Source organism: Hydra viridissima, unplaced genomic scaffold (assembly GCF_058129835.1).
Source record: "Hydra viridissima isolate aposymbiotic clone 2 unplaced genomic scaffold, HvirCarnegie_v1 scaffold_3, whole genome shotgun sequence".
Taxonomy (NCBI): Eukaryota; Metazoa; Cnidaria; class Hydrozoa; order Anthoathecata; family Hydridae; genus Hydra; species Hydra viridissima.
The window spans coordinates 12,902,043-12,916,258 of NW_028324302.1; the positions used below are offsets into that span (position 1 = coordinate 12,902,043).

The following is a 14,216-nucleotide window of genomic DNA, read 5'->3' on the forward strand; positions in this document are numbered from 1 at the left end:
AATTTTTTAAAAAAGCGAATTGGCGTTGATAGTTGACGAGATGCATTGATTCTCGTCGATTGATCTCGCCTTCGTACTCCCTACAATTTTAACAGTCCTGATATGAACCTTAGGTTCTAAAAAGTTTTAAGAAAACTAAATTAATGCTCTATTATATGAATCTTGTATACAAACTAGTCTTAGGGTGGAATGCAAGAACCGAACTTCAAATTTGAAGTCGAACTTCAAACCTTAAGTGCGACTTGAGCGAGTGCACAAAACGAACTTCAACTCAAGTCAGACTTGAAAACCGCTAAAAATAGACCGTTTTCAAGTCTGACTTCAAACCAGACTTGAGAGAGCAAAAATTCCTTCCGAATGCAAGAACCCGACTTGAAATTTCAAGTCAGACTTCAAATCTCAAGTCTGACTTGAACGGAATGCAAGAAGCGAACTTGAACTGAAGTCAGACTTGAAAAACGAGAATTTTTGAATTTTCAAGTCATTTTTTCAAGTCTGCTCCAGACCAATCTTGAAACCAAACTTGAAAAAAAAACAGACCGCCATTATCATTTTGCTGATGCGTAACAAAACTTTACTATTACTATATAACTTATTACAACCTTTGCAAGTATGAAAATGAGTTTTTAACAAGCAAAAGTAGTTACTTGGGCATATTGACCTAATTAATTTAGAAGGTTACATTGTGAAAGTATATTTTTAAATGAATTCATTACAGAAAACTGAATATTAACATTGCGAAAACGTGTGTCTTTTAAAACATCCTGTAACTCGTATGTAATGATTCAACATGTCATATTTTGATGCCATTAGAAATGTTTATTAGCTTTTTGAAATGTCGAACATCCTAGCATTATAAAAGGCTGTTGATTAAGGCACATTTTTGTGATACAGTATAAAAGTAAATTCCATTTAGTAATAAATAGTTGCAGTTATACAAAGAGGTGATACGTGTAAAAGGAGTAAAAGAGAGTTCATGAGAAGTAGTTACAATTACATGAAGTATTAAAAAAAACTTTTTTTTAAATGTTCAAAAATGAATCGGTATGAGCTGAATTTTAGAAGAAGAAGAAGAAAAAATATGCCAAGTCACATACCAAGGTTTATTATTGACAGAGCTAATCCTTTAGAAGTTTACCGCGGTATAGAATTTAAAAGGTGCTACAGATTTTCCAATAAAAACCTTTTTAATATTAGCTAATGACATTATTAACAACAATGTTAACAATCGAGGGTGCCCTCTTTCAACTGTACAACAACTGGCTATTGCATTTCGGTTTTATGCTACTGGTTCATTCCAAGTGAGTAGATATTCAAGAAATGGTATCAGAAAATGGCACCTTCTTATTGTAGATTTTACATTACGTTTTTAAATAACAACATTTTATACCAACAAATGATAATATACTTAAGTAACAATAAATAAACTCTCTTAGAGAATAACAGGAGATTTGGAAGAGCTGAAACTCAACTGTTTGTCCAGTGGTTTAGAACATTTCAATTCAAATGGCTAACAAAAGATATCAGTACATAAAGTTTCCAACAGAAGCTGATTCTTTGATAATTCAGCAAAAGTGATTATAAGTTTTCATGGATATCTGATTTTGCTATTTCATACAAACTTCAAACTTTTCTTAGATAAAGAAAATATTTATATTTATCAACCATTATTTAGATTTTACCAAATTCAAGGATTCCCAGGATGTATAGAAGCAATTAATGAACACATCTTCCTATAATAATTCCTTGTGGAGAAAGCGCAGAAATTTATCGAAACAAAAAGGGATTTTTTTTTGAATTGCCAGGTCATTGCAGGTGCTTCATATGAAATTTTATCTGCTTGTGTTCAATGGCCTGGAATTGTTCAGGATTCATTTGTTTTTGCTAACTCAGCTATTAAACAAGTTTTAGAAGCTCGCCAACATGTTCATGTTTCAGGTGATTCTGGCTATCCTTATAAACAATATTTAATGACAACTTTTTCTAACCCAAAAATGAAAATGAAATCAGATACAATTACAACATGAGAAGTACACCCATGTTGAATGTTGTTGTTGAATATTGTTTTGGTATATCAAAAAAAAACAATACCCTTGTCTTAACATTCCCTTAGGAACAAAACTGCAAAATTCCATAGCTATAATAATATCCTGTTTTGTGCTTCACAACATTGCCCTTCTACAAAATGATTATTGTGGAGGCAATGAAATACAAAATAGCAATGAAGAATGTGGTGCTAAAGCATTCACTAAAGATATTTTTGCAGAAACAAAGCAAAAGTCAAATTTCAGACTTATTTTTTTTAAAAAAAATTTGTGTCTGATAATGGATAAAGGGTCTAATAACAAAAACATTATTTTCAAATATTTATACTACATATTATTTCAAAAGAATTACATTTTATATTTCAAAATAGTATTATATATGAAAAAAACAATTTCACTAAAAAATAAAGTGATAAATTAAAACATTCCAAAAACAATTTGGATCTGATATTGTTAGAAAATAATAATCCTCACATAGAATAATTCTGTTGTGTTGCTTTTTTAAAACTTTGTGAAAATTTTAACTGTGAAAATTTTCACAAAGTTTTGTTTGTATTGTTGCTTTTTCTGGAGAGAGTTTTTTTTTATATCATCTATTTTTATTTGTTTTTGCATTAGTTCTTTATCAAGATCATGAATTTCATTATATTGCTTTTTTGTATTTTTTTTTTATTAAGAGATTTTTGTTTAACGTTAAACTTTGTTTTTTTTTCATGTGTTAATGAGCAAGATGCTATCAATAGTTTTTAAAAGTTTTCTTTTCTGTTTCTATAAGTTGCCCAATAATTTCAGAAGACCTGTCTCCATATGTGATCTCTATTGACTTACATATGGGTCATTCCAGCTCAATTCAATTTATGCTTGGCACCATGCCATCTCAGATTTTGCTGTATTTTGGAATACAAGCTTGAATTAATAAAAGGAAACTTCACTCCAAATTTTAGTGTCTGACTCCTTACGGTTTCAGAGATATTGATACTTGGTTCCAATCTCTTTTTTAACTATTTTTTTCAGCGCCATTTATTTGTTTGACTCATTGCACGACACAATTAGCTTTAACTTATGAAATACTTGTTTAATAGTGGTAAAAATTTCTATCTAACTATTTTTTAGGGTGAGGAACTCAAAAATCATGGGTAAAATACACAAAAATTTAAGCTTCTATATGAAAATTCAATTTCAAAATGGTGTAACACTTTTCGTAAGTTTTTTGATGCCCCGTACAAAAAAATGTTTATCTCCAGATGCTTAAAAGATAAAATTCTGAAATTTTTTCCTAATGTTCTATATGTAACAAACTCCATAATACAAAAAAACTGCAGGGTTTTTTTTTTTTAAATCAGATTTATTTTTATTCAAAGTTTTATAAAAAAATTAGGAAAAAATTTTTATTTTATAATGAAAAAAAATTATTTGCATTTATTTTTTGCATTTTTTTAAAAGATTTTTAGAATCTTGCTGTCTCAGGTGCAGTTCTAACATATAAACTTGTTTGCATTTCACATCTAAGATCATTATGTTTAATAGCTAAAGGATTTTCTATTTTCAAATCTTCAAACAATAATTATTTTAAAATTGTTTCTTACAGAACTAAAAAATATGAATGATAAAGAAATATGTTCAATTGGAATAACAAATAAAGAAATTTGTAACAAACAAACATGTAAAATCCCATGATATCAAGAAAGTTTCAAGTCTTAATGATGTTGAAAAAGACTTGATAATTAGTCGTTCTGGCATTCAATATGATGAAAATGCAATGGTTTGCCTACACCATGAATATGTTCATTTAAAACGTTATTCGGCAATCCACATAACTTGCTGTGATCCATTTAATTCACACAAAGGAAAAAGAAGAAAAGGTATTATTACTTAATCATGAAACGTTTTGAAAACTTTATTGTAATTTTATATAAATTATATATATTTTTACAAAATATTTACTGAAGCAGTAGTTATCACTTATGTTTTTAGGAGGATGTAAAGAAATTAATATGCAACTTGCTAGGAAATTGAAAAATATTGGTATTAATGTTATTCCTGGAGAAAAGATATGTCCTTCATGTATGATTAAATTTATGTCATTTAAGGATGATGGACAAATGGAACCAACTTGTAGCCAGGTTTATGAAGATGAAGATAATGATCCTAATATAAACGAGTTGCTAAAAAAAAATCTTAATTCTTCTTTGACGATTATGAACATAAGTCCTCTCAAAATGCATGCAGTAAATAGTCACTCTAGAGTTGCTCTTGGCAAAAAAAAATTGTTACATGTTCAAAAAACAGTAAAGTTAGGCATTGCAAGGACTTTAAATATAGATCCTGAAGAGTTAAGCCAAGAAGATTCCTTCAATAAATTATCTAAGGAAGTCAAAGGTAAAGCAAATGACATGGATATACTTATTAGAAAAATCAAAGAAAAAATGTTAATTTCCAATCGTAATCAGAAAATTCAACTACTAACACTGGTTCCAATTTCTTGGTCACACAAAGATATAGAAAAAGAATTTAATGTTACTAATTACATGGTGCAGATATCACGCAAATTGCTGCAGAAAAATGGTATTTTATCTTTTCCTGAAAAAAAAAAGGAAAGAAAACACCCCAAGAATCAGTAGATAAAATTATTGAATTTTATTGTAATGATGAAAATAGCAGACTAATGTCTGGTAAAAAAGATTTTGTTAGTATAGCTCGAAGATCTCACATGCAAAAACGTTTGATTCTCTCAAATCTAAAAGAGCTATATGCAAAGTTTAAAACCTGTTATCCAGATATAAAGACTTGTTTTTCTAACTTTTGCTCACATCGTCCAAAATGGTGCATTACAGTAGGAGCATCTGGTACGCATACAGTATGTGTGTGCACCTACCATCAAAATGTTAAGTTAATGATTAGTGCAGTTGAATTATCAAAGGATTATCACGAACTTATTGATATGCTTGTTTGTAGTAGGGCTAACAAGAATTGCATGATACATCGTTGCCCTATGTGCCCAGAAGATTCTGCATTAGTACATTATCTTGAAAATGAGTTATACTCTCAAGACGATATTGATGAAGATGATGATTATTGTATAGATTATAAACAATGGAAAACAACAGACCGATCTGAGCTATTAAGTCTAACAGAAACGACAAGTAGCTTTATTAATATTTTGAAAAATAAGTTACAAAAACTTACTGTTCATTCTTGCATTGCAAAAAGTCAAGCTGCTTCTTTAAGAAAGTTAAAAAATGAGTTAAGTAGTACTGAGGTTGTTGTCCTTTTAGATTTCTCAGAAAATTATGAGTTTGTTGTACAAGACGAAATACAAAGTTTTCACTGGAACAAAATTCAAGCAACATTGCATCCAACAGTAATTTATTATAAAGAAAATAATGTCCTCAAATGTGATTCATTATGTTTCATCTCAGATGATTTACTGCATGATGTAGATATGGTTTATCATGTAATGAAGCTAGCAATTGAACATATTAAAAGCAATATTTCTCATCAAATAGAAACTGTCCATTACTTTTCAGATGGGTGTGTTGGCCAGTACAAAAACTGCAAACACTTCATAAATATATGCCACCATGAACAAGATTTTGGTATGAAATGTACATGGTCTTTCTTTGCAACAAGTCACGGTAAATCACCCTGTGATGGTATTGGCGGGACTGTAAAAAGACTAACTTCAATTGCTAGCCTTCATCGAACAACAACAAATCATATTCTTACAGCATCTGCAATGTTTAATTTTTGCCAAAACGAAATCAAAGGAATTAATTTTTATTACATATCTAAGGAGTCAAACACAATAATTCGAAGTGAAATGGAGCAAAGATATGCAACTGCAAAAACATTACCAGGCACTCGCACCTATCACAATTTTGTTCCAATAAGTAACACAAAAATTGGAACTAAAATTGTTTCTGAACAATTGGAGTATTCATTTGTTTTTAATTTTCAAACTGATGAAATTGTTAAAGAATTCTTGTCTAATATAAGCATTGGCGCGTTTGTATGTTTGATATATGATAACAATCCATGGATCGGACTAGTTGAGGAAACTGATGCTGAAAATAAAGACTTTCTAGTTAGATTCATGCATCCATGTTACCCTTCAAGGTCATATTATTGGCCTTCTAGAGATGATGTGTGCTGGGTTCCATCAACAAACTTATTGTTAATGATTAATATTCCAACAACTGTTACAGGAAGACAATACAAAATCAGTGAAATAGATCACCAGAGCATTGAAGATAGCTGGGCAAACTTTAAACCAGAGAACTAATTTGTTATCTTTCAAAGATTTTTTATTTTTATTAAATGTGGAAGATTGTCAATTCTTATTGCCTATTAGTTTTAGTTTTTCTCATTGCAATTTAATTATTTTCATGGTTTTAGTGTAATTTTGAAATTTTTTGGGTTTATTATTATAAGACTTTGAATGCGAATAAATCTGATTTAAAAAAAAAAACCCTTGCAGTTTTTTTGTATTATGGAGTTTGTTACATATAGAACATTAGGAAAAAATTTCAGAATTTTATCTTTTAGGCATCTCGAGATAAACATTTTTTTGTACGGGGCATCAAAAAACTTACGAAAAGTGTTACACCATTTTGAAATTGAATTTTCATATAGAAGCTTAAATTTTTGTGTATTTTACCCATGATTTTTGAGTTCCTCACCCTAAAAAATAGTTAGATAGAAATTTTTACCACTATTAAACAAGTATTTTATAAGTTAAAGCTAATTGTGTCATGCAATAAGCCTAAAAAATAAATGGCGCTGAAAAAAATAGTCAAAAAAGAGACTGGGACCAAGTATCAGTATCTCTGAAACCGTAAGGAGTCAGACACTAAAATTTGGAGTGAAGTTTCCTTTTATTAATTCAAGCTTGTATTCCAAAAATCAGCAAAATCTAAGATGGTATGGTGCCGAATTATTTTTTTTTTAGTTGATTTGACATGGAATGACCCATATGTAAATGGTATATATATATATATATATATATATATATATATATATATATATATATATATATATATATATATATATATATATATATATATATAATACACATAGTATTATGTAGTATTAGCATTGAGAAAACTAATTTTGTTTAAAGTAATTTTCTCAGTATTTTTAAAAAAAAACCATTATTTTCATTAAAGTATTAGTAAAAAGATAAATAAAAATACATTGTAGTATAGTATCATCCCCAAAAAGCGTCAAAATAAGATTCTGCATTTTCTAGAACATTTCCATGTATTTTAATTCAAATGGAATCTGTTAAAATGGAGAAATCAAGAGAAATTGTCTTGATCACTTAAGTGGTACATATGACCAACCGTTGTTTACCAACAACTTAGGATTTGGAACTGAAAGTGCCAAGATGAATTTATTTTTCTGATGAGAAATACATAGCAAGAACTTTTTTTTTTTACTGTTATAAACTTTTTATTTAATCGTATATTATACAAATATCATTACACGGAATTTGTTTCAGTAAAAGGTTTTTCCCGTAAAAAAAATCCATTACCGCTATTGGTTGCGAAGTGCATTTTCCGATAAACGCCCAAATTCAACGCCTCGACTATTTTTCAAGTTCGACTTTCTCAAGCACGAACTTGAAATTTTCAAGTCTCGTTTACGCATTCGCTCAAGTCAATTTTTCAAGTCTGACTTGACAAAGTCGAACTTGAGATTTCAAGTCGAACTTGACTCAAGTTCGGTTCTTGCATTCCACCCTTAGCCAATAATCCAATTCATTATGGACGCTCTTAAACTACATTGCGCGTGCGTACTGATAAGTCCTCAAACAAACGCATATTATTTTTTAGAATATTATCGGCTTTGCGTAATTGATGTTCACAAAAAATGTGAGCTGCCTCTTGAATAAGTATTGAAGGAAGAAAATAAAGTAACAATGTAACAGAAGCTTATTACAGAATATTTGTGATAATAAGTTAATTTAGTAGGCCACGGAACCAACTTGTTAAAAATGAATCAATATACAGAAACGTATAACCTTGTAGCTTTTATGTAATATAGATGGTATTTTTCAACACGTAGTGTTTTATACATCATTAATAAACATATGTATGGCAATCAGTGCGATTTTACCCATAGTACCAATAAATGCCATTCAAATCCATTATATGTATATTATGTTTTGATATACAATACAAATCCTACATATATATTCATAAATTATTTCTGTTTATATCTCCAGTCTTTAAAAAATGGAACATTTTGATAAAGCCAGTTGTAGCTTGGCTTTAAAAGTGCTGTCCACCGTGAGTGGGGGGTTGTTTGCTGGTGCAGCACTTTATGTTGATTGTGTTGAAGCTCCAGCTCGTCGTACACATGACCCAGCTTTAGCTATTACAATCTGGAAACCCTCATTTATAAGAGCCAAAAATTTGCAGGTAAGTTTTTAGTTTAAGATAAGTTGTTGTAGATATACTTAGCAATAAAACTTTCTTAAGAGTCAAGTCCTGGATAATTATTAATACCTTTTATTTACTGGTCTGATATTATAATTGGTTGTTTTTTTTTAAATTTGTGTGTAATGTATAAAATGTGTAATAATTGTGTATAATGTGTAAAGCTTTATTTATTTATATATATATATATATATATATATATATATATATATATATATATATATATATATATATATATATATATATATATATATATATATATGAGAGAGATCATTTCAATGAAAATGGTGAATCTCAATTTCATAATTATTGATGACATCTTATTTTATTTGAGTCAAAACTATGTTTGGTATCAAGTTTTTCTGCATTTGGTGCTACTGTTTGTATGCGAGGGTCTGGGAAATGTCCCATGCTATGGTTAGCAGCTGGCACTGCTATGCTTTCTATCTTCCCTTACACATTAATCTTTATAAGACCAGTGTATACTGAGCTCTTGGAGACTGAAAAATGTATTAGTGTAAAAGGTAATTTTTTATTACTATTGTTTTTGATTTACCTAAGGCTGTAGCAAATTAAATAACATATTTTTACTATATAAATTGCTTTTGTATAAAAGAGCAAGAATATAAGAAGGGAAATTTTAAATTTCAGCTTTTTAACATTTAAGATGGTTGAGCCAGAAAACAGAAAAAATAATAGAGTTAGCATTTACAACTTTGATAATTGGTTACTTATAGCACAGATCTGTTGCAGTTTCAAAGTTTTAAGTGCTGTTTTAACGATATGTTGTTACATGAACTTTATCTTTTCTATAAAACTTTACAGCAGCTTTTGCAAAATGAAATAATCTTTTATTTTAAGCATTTTTTGAGTTTTGATAATTTGTTACAATGTTGTTAACCATCAATAAGCAGAATCACTTTGTAAGAATCACTTTAGACATTAGCAATCTTAAGCCTGTTAAAATTCAAACCAAAATAAGTACAAATTTTTTAAAAACATGTAAAGGTTTTATTAGTTAAATTTAAAAAAAAAATTAAATCTTAAAGTTTTTGTAAGTGTATAAATGCTATATTATAGAAAGTGCTGATATTAATAGAATTTGTAAAATGATGCAAGGAAGTTTTTTGTCTTTTAACTTATCTATTGTATTACTATTATTACTGAAGGAATTTTTTAATAATTTTTACTTCTAGGTGATGAATGGATTGTTGAGAATTTGAATTACTGGGCTAAGCTTCATTCTGTGCGAACAATTGTATCACTTGGTTCATTAACGCTTATGGCTTATGCACTGTCGAAGTAGTTCTCAGAATATATTTCAATAATTTTAATTTTGTAAGAGACAATTTGATATGATTTTATGAGAACACAATTTAAAACGATTTATGAAATTGTTTTATCACCAGACCTCCTAATTATTCATTTAAAAGTTTTATGTTAACAGCATAAAGTGCTTTTAATTATTGAGTGCTACCATTCTAACAGACTTGTTTACAAGTCAAAATGCATACTACATTTACTATTAAAAACTGTATTTAATTTGAAAAAATTCATTTATTAATTTTTAAATATTAATTATTATAAAATATATAATTTCGGTCATACTGCATGGCATGTGCTTTAATGATTCATTTGCACCTATAAAATACACAAATAAACAAAGGTATCGAGTGAACTAATGAATTTACCAATAGTATGATTAAGAGTCACGTGAGAATGATAATTAACGTGAACAGTGAAAATTAAAAAAAAAAAATTGACATCTACTTGGGTAGATGATGTGCCAGGAATGCGAATAAGCGTAAAAGCAAGAAAAAAATTTTTAGTTAAAAAAAACTCATTATTTTTAACGGTGTTAACCAATTTTTTATCATATTTTTACCGTAAAATTACATTTAAAAATAATCTTTATGTATTAAATTTATTAATGTATTATCGCTCGATGCAAAAATAGGCATCAATAACAACCATATGAAATAAATTATATATCAATAGATATTTTTTATGCTTTTTTTGTTTAATTATACTATTTTCTATACGTTTTTTCGCGCCATCTTTGTTTTTAATCCTGTAACAGCTTTATTTTAATAAAGTTACAGTTATATACTTATCCTTTACGTTGTTAATTTAAGTAAAAATCAGTTCTTGATACTTCCCCCAGCATCATAGAAGCTTTTTCTACAAATCTCTCATGTTTTTACGTCCGCTGCGACACTGCTATCTGCGTTAAATTAAATTTGATCGAACGCGTAAAATCGATTGCGCGCGAATCTGTTTAAAGAAAATAATATGTTCATACCGTTGATTCGTATTGTTTTATAAGGCAACAAGAAGACTGAGACGGATTTGTCTAAAAGAACGTTTCTGTTGTTTAATAAAAATGGCATTTAACAAAATGTAAATAAATAAAAAATCAAATTAAACTAAATATATTACCGTTATGAAAAAGTTAATCCTACATGATACTTTAAATCAGTGCGCATAGTTAGGTTGGGGGGGAGGGGGAGCGAGGGATATAAGATGATGAAGTTTATTAAAATAGAATTAAAATAAAGCTTTAGTTATGACAACTTTATATTGATACATAATTTTCTATTTAAAGCTTGTTAAAAAAAAAAAATAAGTTTAACAGTTTTAATCAATTAGCAATTCTTCGCCATGTTTTAAAGGTTAAAACAAAATGACATAAGGTATACGAGGTATCACAATTTCTTTATTCTGGAATCTTTTAGATTTGCATATTTAAATAAATGAATTATTTTGAATTCAATTTATTTTAAACAAACTTTATAGAAGTTTGTACTCTATTTGTTACTTTTCGTTAAAAACCGAAAAATAAACGCTGATGCCCTAACCAAAAGTACGAGACTGAATGCTAATAGAATTTAGAATTTTTTTAAGTGAAATCCATGGCATTCCTCTTATATTTCATTACGCAAAATTATCTTGTTTTTCCATATCTGATGTCTGATATCTGATGTCTGATAAAATTAAAAGGGACCAAGGACTGGTTTATGCTGAGGCATGTAGTATAACGTCGCTCAGTGAATCGCTTTACAAAAGCGGATCAAGTCGATCAAGATACAGGTATATCAAAATCAGTTCAAAGAACCGACTAATTAATGATATTTTTATGTTAACAATATATAAATGATATGTTAACAACCTAAGATATTAACTAAAAAAAACATTCCAGAGCGATGATTCATAAGCAATTAAAAGTAAGTTTTAGAAGAAGAATCTAAACTTATTCCAAAACCAGTAAGAGTCGGCGAATCTCAAGTTACTGTTAAACACAACCTTATACTGTGAATGATAGTTGGAAAAATATGCAATGCTTTGACGCAGATTATCAGTAAAAATGTAACATTTGGTGCGACTCTCACAATGATGAATGGTGACTTAAAAGAATTAGTTGTTAAAAAAAGAGCATTACTGTTTCGACTTATCTACTTTTTTGAGTGCTTGCTACACATTAACTGTTAAGTGGATTTAAAAAAAAGACAAGTTAGAAGTGACGAACATAGTTTTAGTGTGCAACAATGTTTAGAAGCATCAACCAAAGATTTCAAAGACCATTAGGCGATATGTAAGAATACAAATGATGGAACGCAGCTCGCAGACTTTTTATGAAGCTGGAATTAAGTGATTAGATTACAGGATTGAAAGTTAATGGTACTTAAAATTTAGTATTTTGTTCCGATTGCTCTCCTCCGGCTATAATTAATTTAATCGAATTTGAATAAAACTTTGTTCTGAAGTCAAAACTCTTTCTCCTTAATTTATATCTATTTTTTAGGCATTTTTTTTAGTTTAAAAAAAGGTTCTTTTTTATGCTTTTTTTTTTAATTTCGCATATAGTTTTTTTAGTATAAAAATTCGCCAAAACTTTAAAAAAACCTAAGCATACATAAAAAAATAATCAATAAAACGCTAAAATACTATTGATCATATCCATTACAACCAAGTCAAAGAACAAAATATTTTTGTCTTGCTGTAGGAGATTTACTGCGCGTCGTCCTTGACTTGCGTTTATCAATATTTCATTTTTTGAAGATTTCAATTTAGAACATTTTTCTCTAATAAAAATTTGATACCAAGCGGCATGAATGAGGGTTAAAGACAAATCTTGACGTGCAAAATCAACTACAAAAATATTGATTTTATCATACAGGGAGAATTTCTTTGGAGTTTTCAAAAGTTTGTGAGCAGCAACATGGGTTGGGATAGTGGTATTTGCATCAAATATATAACTAAGGGGTTTATTGTCAGCTGACAATGTGAAGTCTCTTTCATAAATACTTTGAAAGCTTTTTTATTCCAAGTATGACGCTTCTTTGTTAATATAGTTTCTCATGCTAACTTAAAGTTCTACTGGCATGTGCTTTTGGATGTTTTCAGATTTAACACCATGTGAAGAAGTATTACACACCAGCAGTAGTTTCCGGACGTAAATATGTAAGACTTGGGATCTGGTGAGTTTCAAATTAATTGTCTTAAATGCAGTTTCTTGCTCGTCCTTCCATTCTTACTTACTTCTCTTTCTTAATAGTTTGTACATAGAGTTTACAATGTTTCTCGAATTTGATATAATAATAGGATTATAATATCTTCATTTATCGCCATAAAATATATTATTTTTTATGTTGATAAAAAAAAGGCTGACAAAGTTTCGAATTGTAAGAGCAATTTCTTATTTTACCAAAGGCCAGGGGTTGGTGCTCCGATTAACCATGCATGAAACTGATCATTTGTTTTCGTGGCTTCATAATTCCCAGTTATGGTAGTTGCAGTTGCAAATCAGTGACTACTGAAATATATAAAATAGCTTCACTTCAGCGTTGATAGTTAAGAAAGATGGCAAGCTTATCATCACAACGACTTAAACATGGTGTTCAAAGAAGGTTAGCAGTACAACAAACTCTTCACGTTTAGGAGAAAGCTTGTATCCCAACTGACTATTACAATAATATAAAAATACTTTTTTTTACTAAGTATGTGGCTGCAGCTTTGGATTGAGTTCAAATAACAGACAGAGAGGCTACTCATCTGTTTGCTGCCACAGTTCTTACTCGATGCAATATCAGTGTTAAATTAAAAAACTAACAAGCCGCAGTATACATGCAATGAATGTAGTGGCAGAAAGTGTGCGTGAAGCGCCATCAACATCAGTTCACCGTCGTTCTCAACAATTGAACATTTCGGAGACATCATTGAGACGAATTTTGCATAAAGACCTTGGTATGACGCCATACAAAGTCCAATTGGTTCAGGAGTTGAAGCCAAATTACCATCCAATGCGTTTTCGCTTCGCTAAGTGGGCCTGCGATCGACTTACAGAAGATGCCGATTTCGCCAAAAAAATCATCTTTTCAGATGAAGCTCATTTTGATCTTGGCGGGTATGTAAACAAGCAAAATTGTCGCATTTGGGGCACAGAAAACCCGCACGCATACATTGAAAAGCCGATGCACCCAAAACGAGTCACTGTTTGGTGCGGATTTTGGTCCAGAGGCATAATTGGGCCATTTTTCTTCGAAAATGAGCAAGGAGTGGCCGTTACAGTCAATGGCGATCGTTATCGGGCCATGTTGACGGAATTTTTGTTCACAAAAATTGAAGAGGAGGATATTGGCAACATTTGGTTTCAACAGGACGGCGCTACGTGCCACACAGCCGAAGCTACACTCGATGTTTTGCGCCCTGTTTTTGAAGATCGCATTATCAG

At 29.7% G+C, this 14,216-nt stretch overlaps 2 protein-coding genes and 1 pseudogene across 3 annotated transcripts; all 3 read left to right on the forward strand.

Annotated features, from left to right (window-relative positions):
* Positions 1–3,510: 3,510 nt before the first annotated feature.
* On the forward strand, positions 3,511–6,513 carry LOC149891079 (uncharacterized; annotated as a pseudogene). The gene is made up of 2 exons (XR_016450974.1): positions 3,511–3,907; positions 4,020–6,513. The product of XR_016450974.1 is annotated as an uncharacterized LOC149891079 (transcript).
* LOC149891080 (uncharacterized) lies at positions 4,711–6,513 on the forward strand. The gene has a single exon (XM_090082581.1). It carries the CDS (start codon positions 4,711–4,713, stop codon positions 6,325–6,327), a length of 1,617 nt encoding a protein of 538 aa, XP_089938707.1. The 3' UTR covers positions 6,328–6,513.
* A 1,725-nt stretch (positions 6,514–8,238) lies between these two features.
* On the forward strand, positions 8,239–9,870 carry LOC145180552 (uncharacterized). Its single transcript, XM_080055459.2, has 3 exons — positions 8,239–8,467; positions 8,820–9,009; positions 9,682–9,870. Exons 1-3 carry the CDS (start codon positions 8,282–8,284, stop codon positions 9,789–9,791), a joined length of 486 nt encoding a protein of 161 aa, XP_079911585.2. The 5' UTR covers positions 8,239–8,281; the 3' UTR covers positions 9,792–9,870.
* Positions 9,871–14,216: the final 4,346 nt, after the last annotated feature.

Coding starts and splice junctions, on each gene's coding strand:
- LOC149891080 (XM_090082581.1), top strand. CDS start 4,711: ATGTCTGGTAAAAAAGATTTTGTTAGTATAGCTCGAAGATCTCACATG.
- LOC145180552 (XM_080055459.2), top strand. CDS start 8,282: ATGGAACATTTTGATAAAGCCAGTTGTAGCTTGGCTTTAAAAGTGCTG. Junction 8,468..8,819: donor TAAGAGCCAAAAATTTGCAG/GTAAGTTTTTAG, acceptor ATTTTATTTGAG/TCAAAACTATGTTTGGTATC. Junction 9,010..9,681: donor AAAATGTATTAGTGTAAAAG/GTAATTTTTTAT, acceptor TTTTACTTCTAG/GTGATGAATGGATTGTTGAG.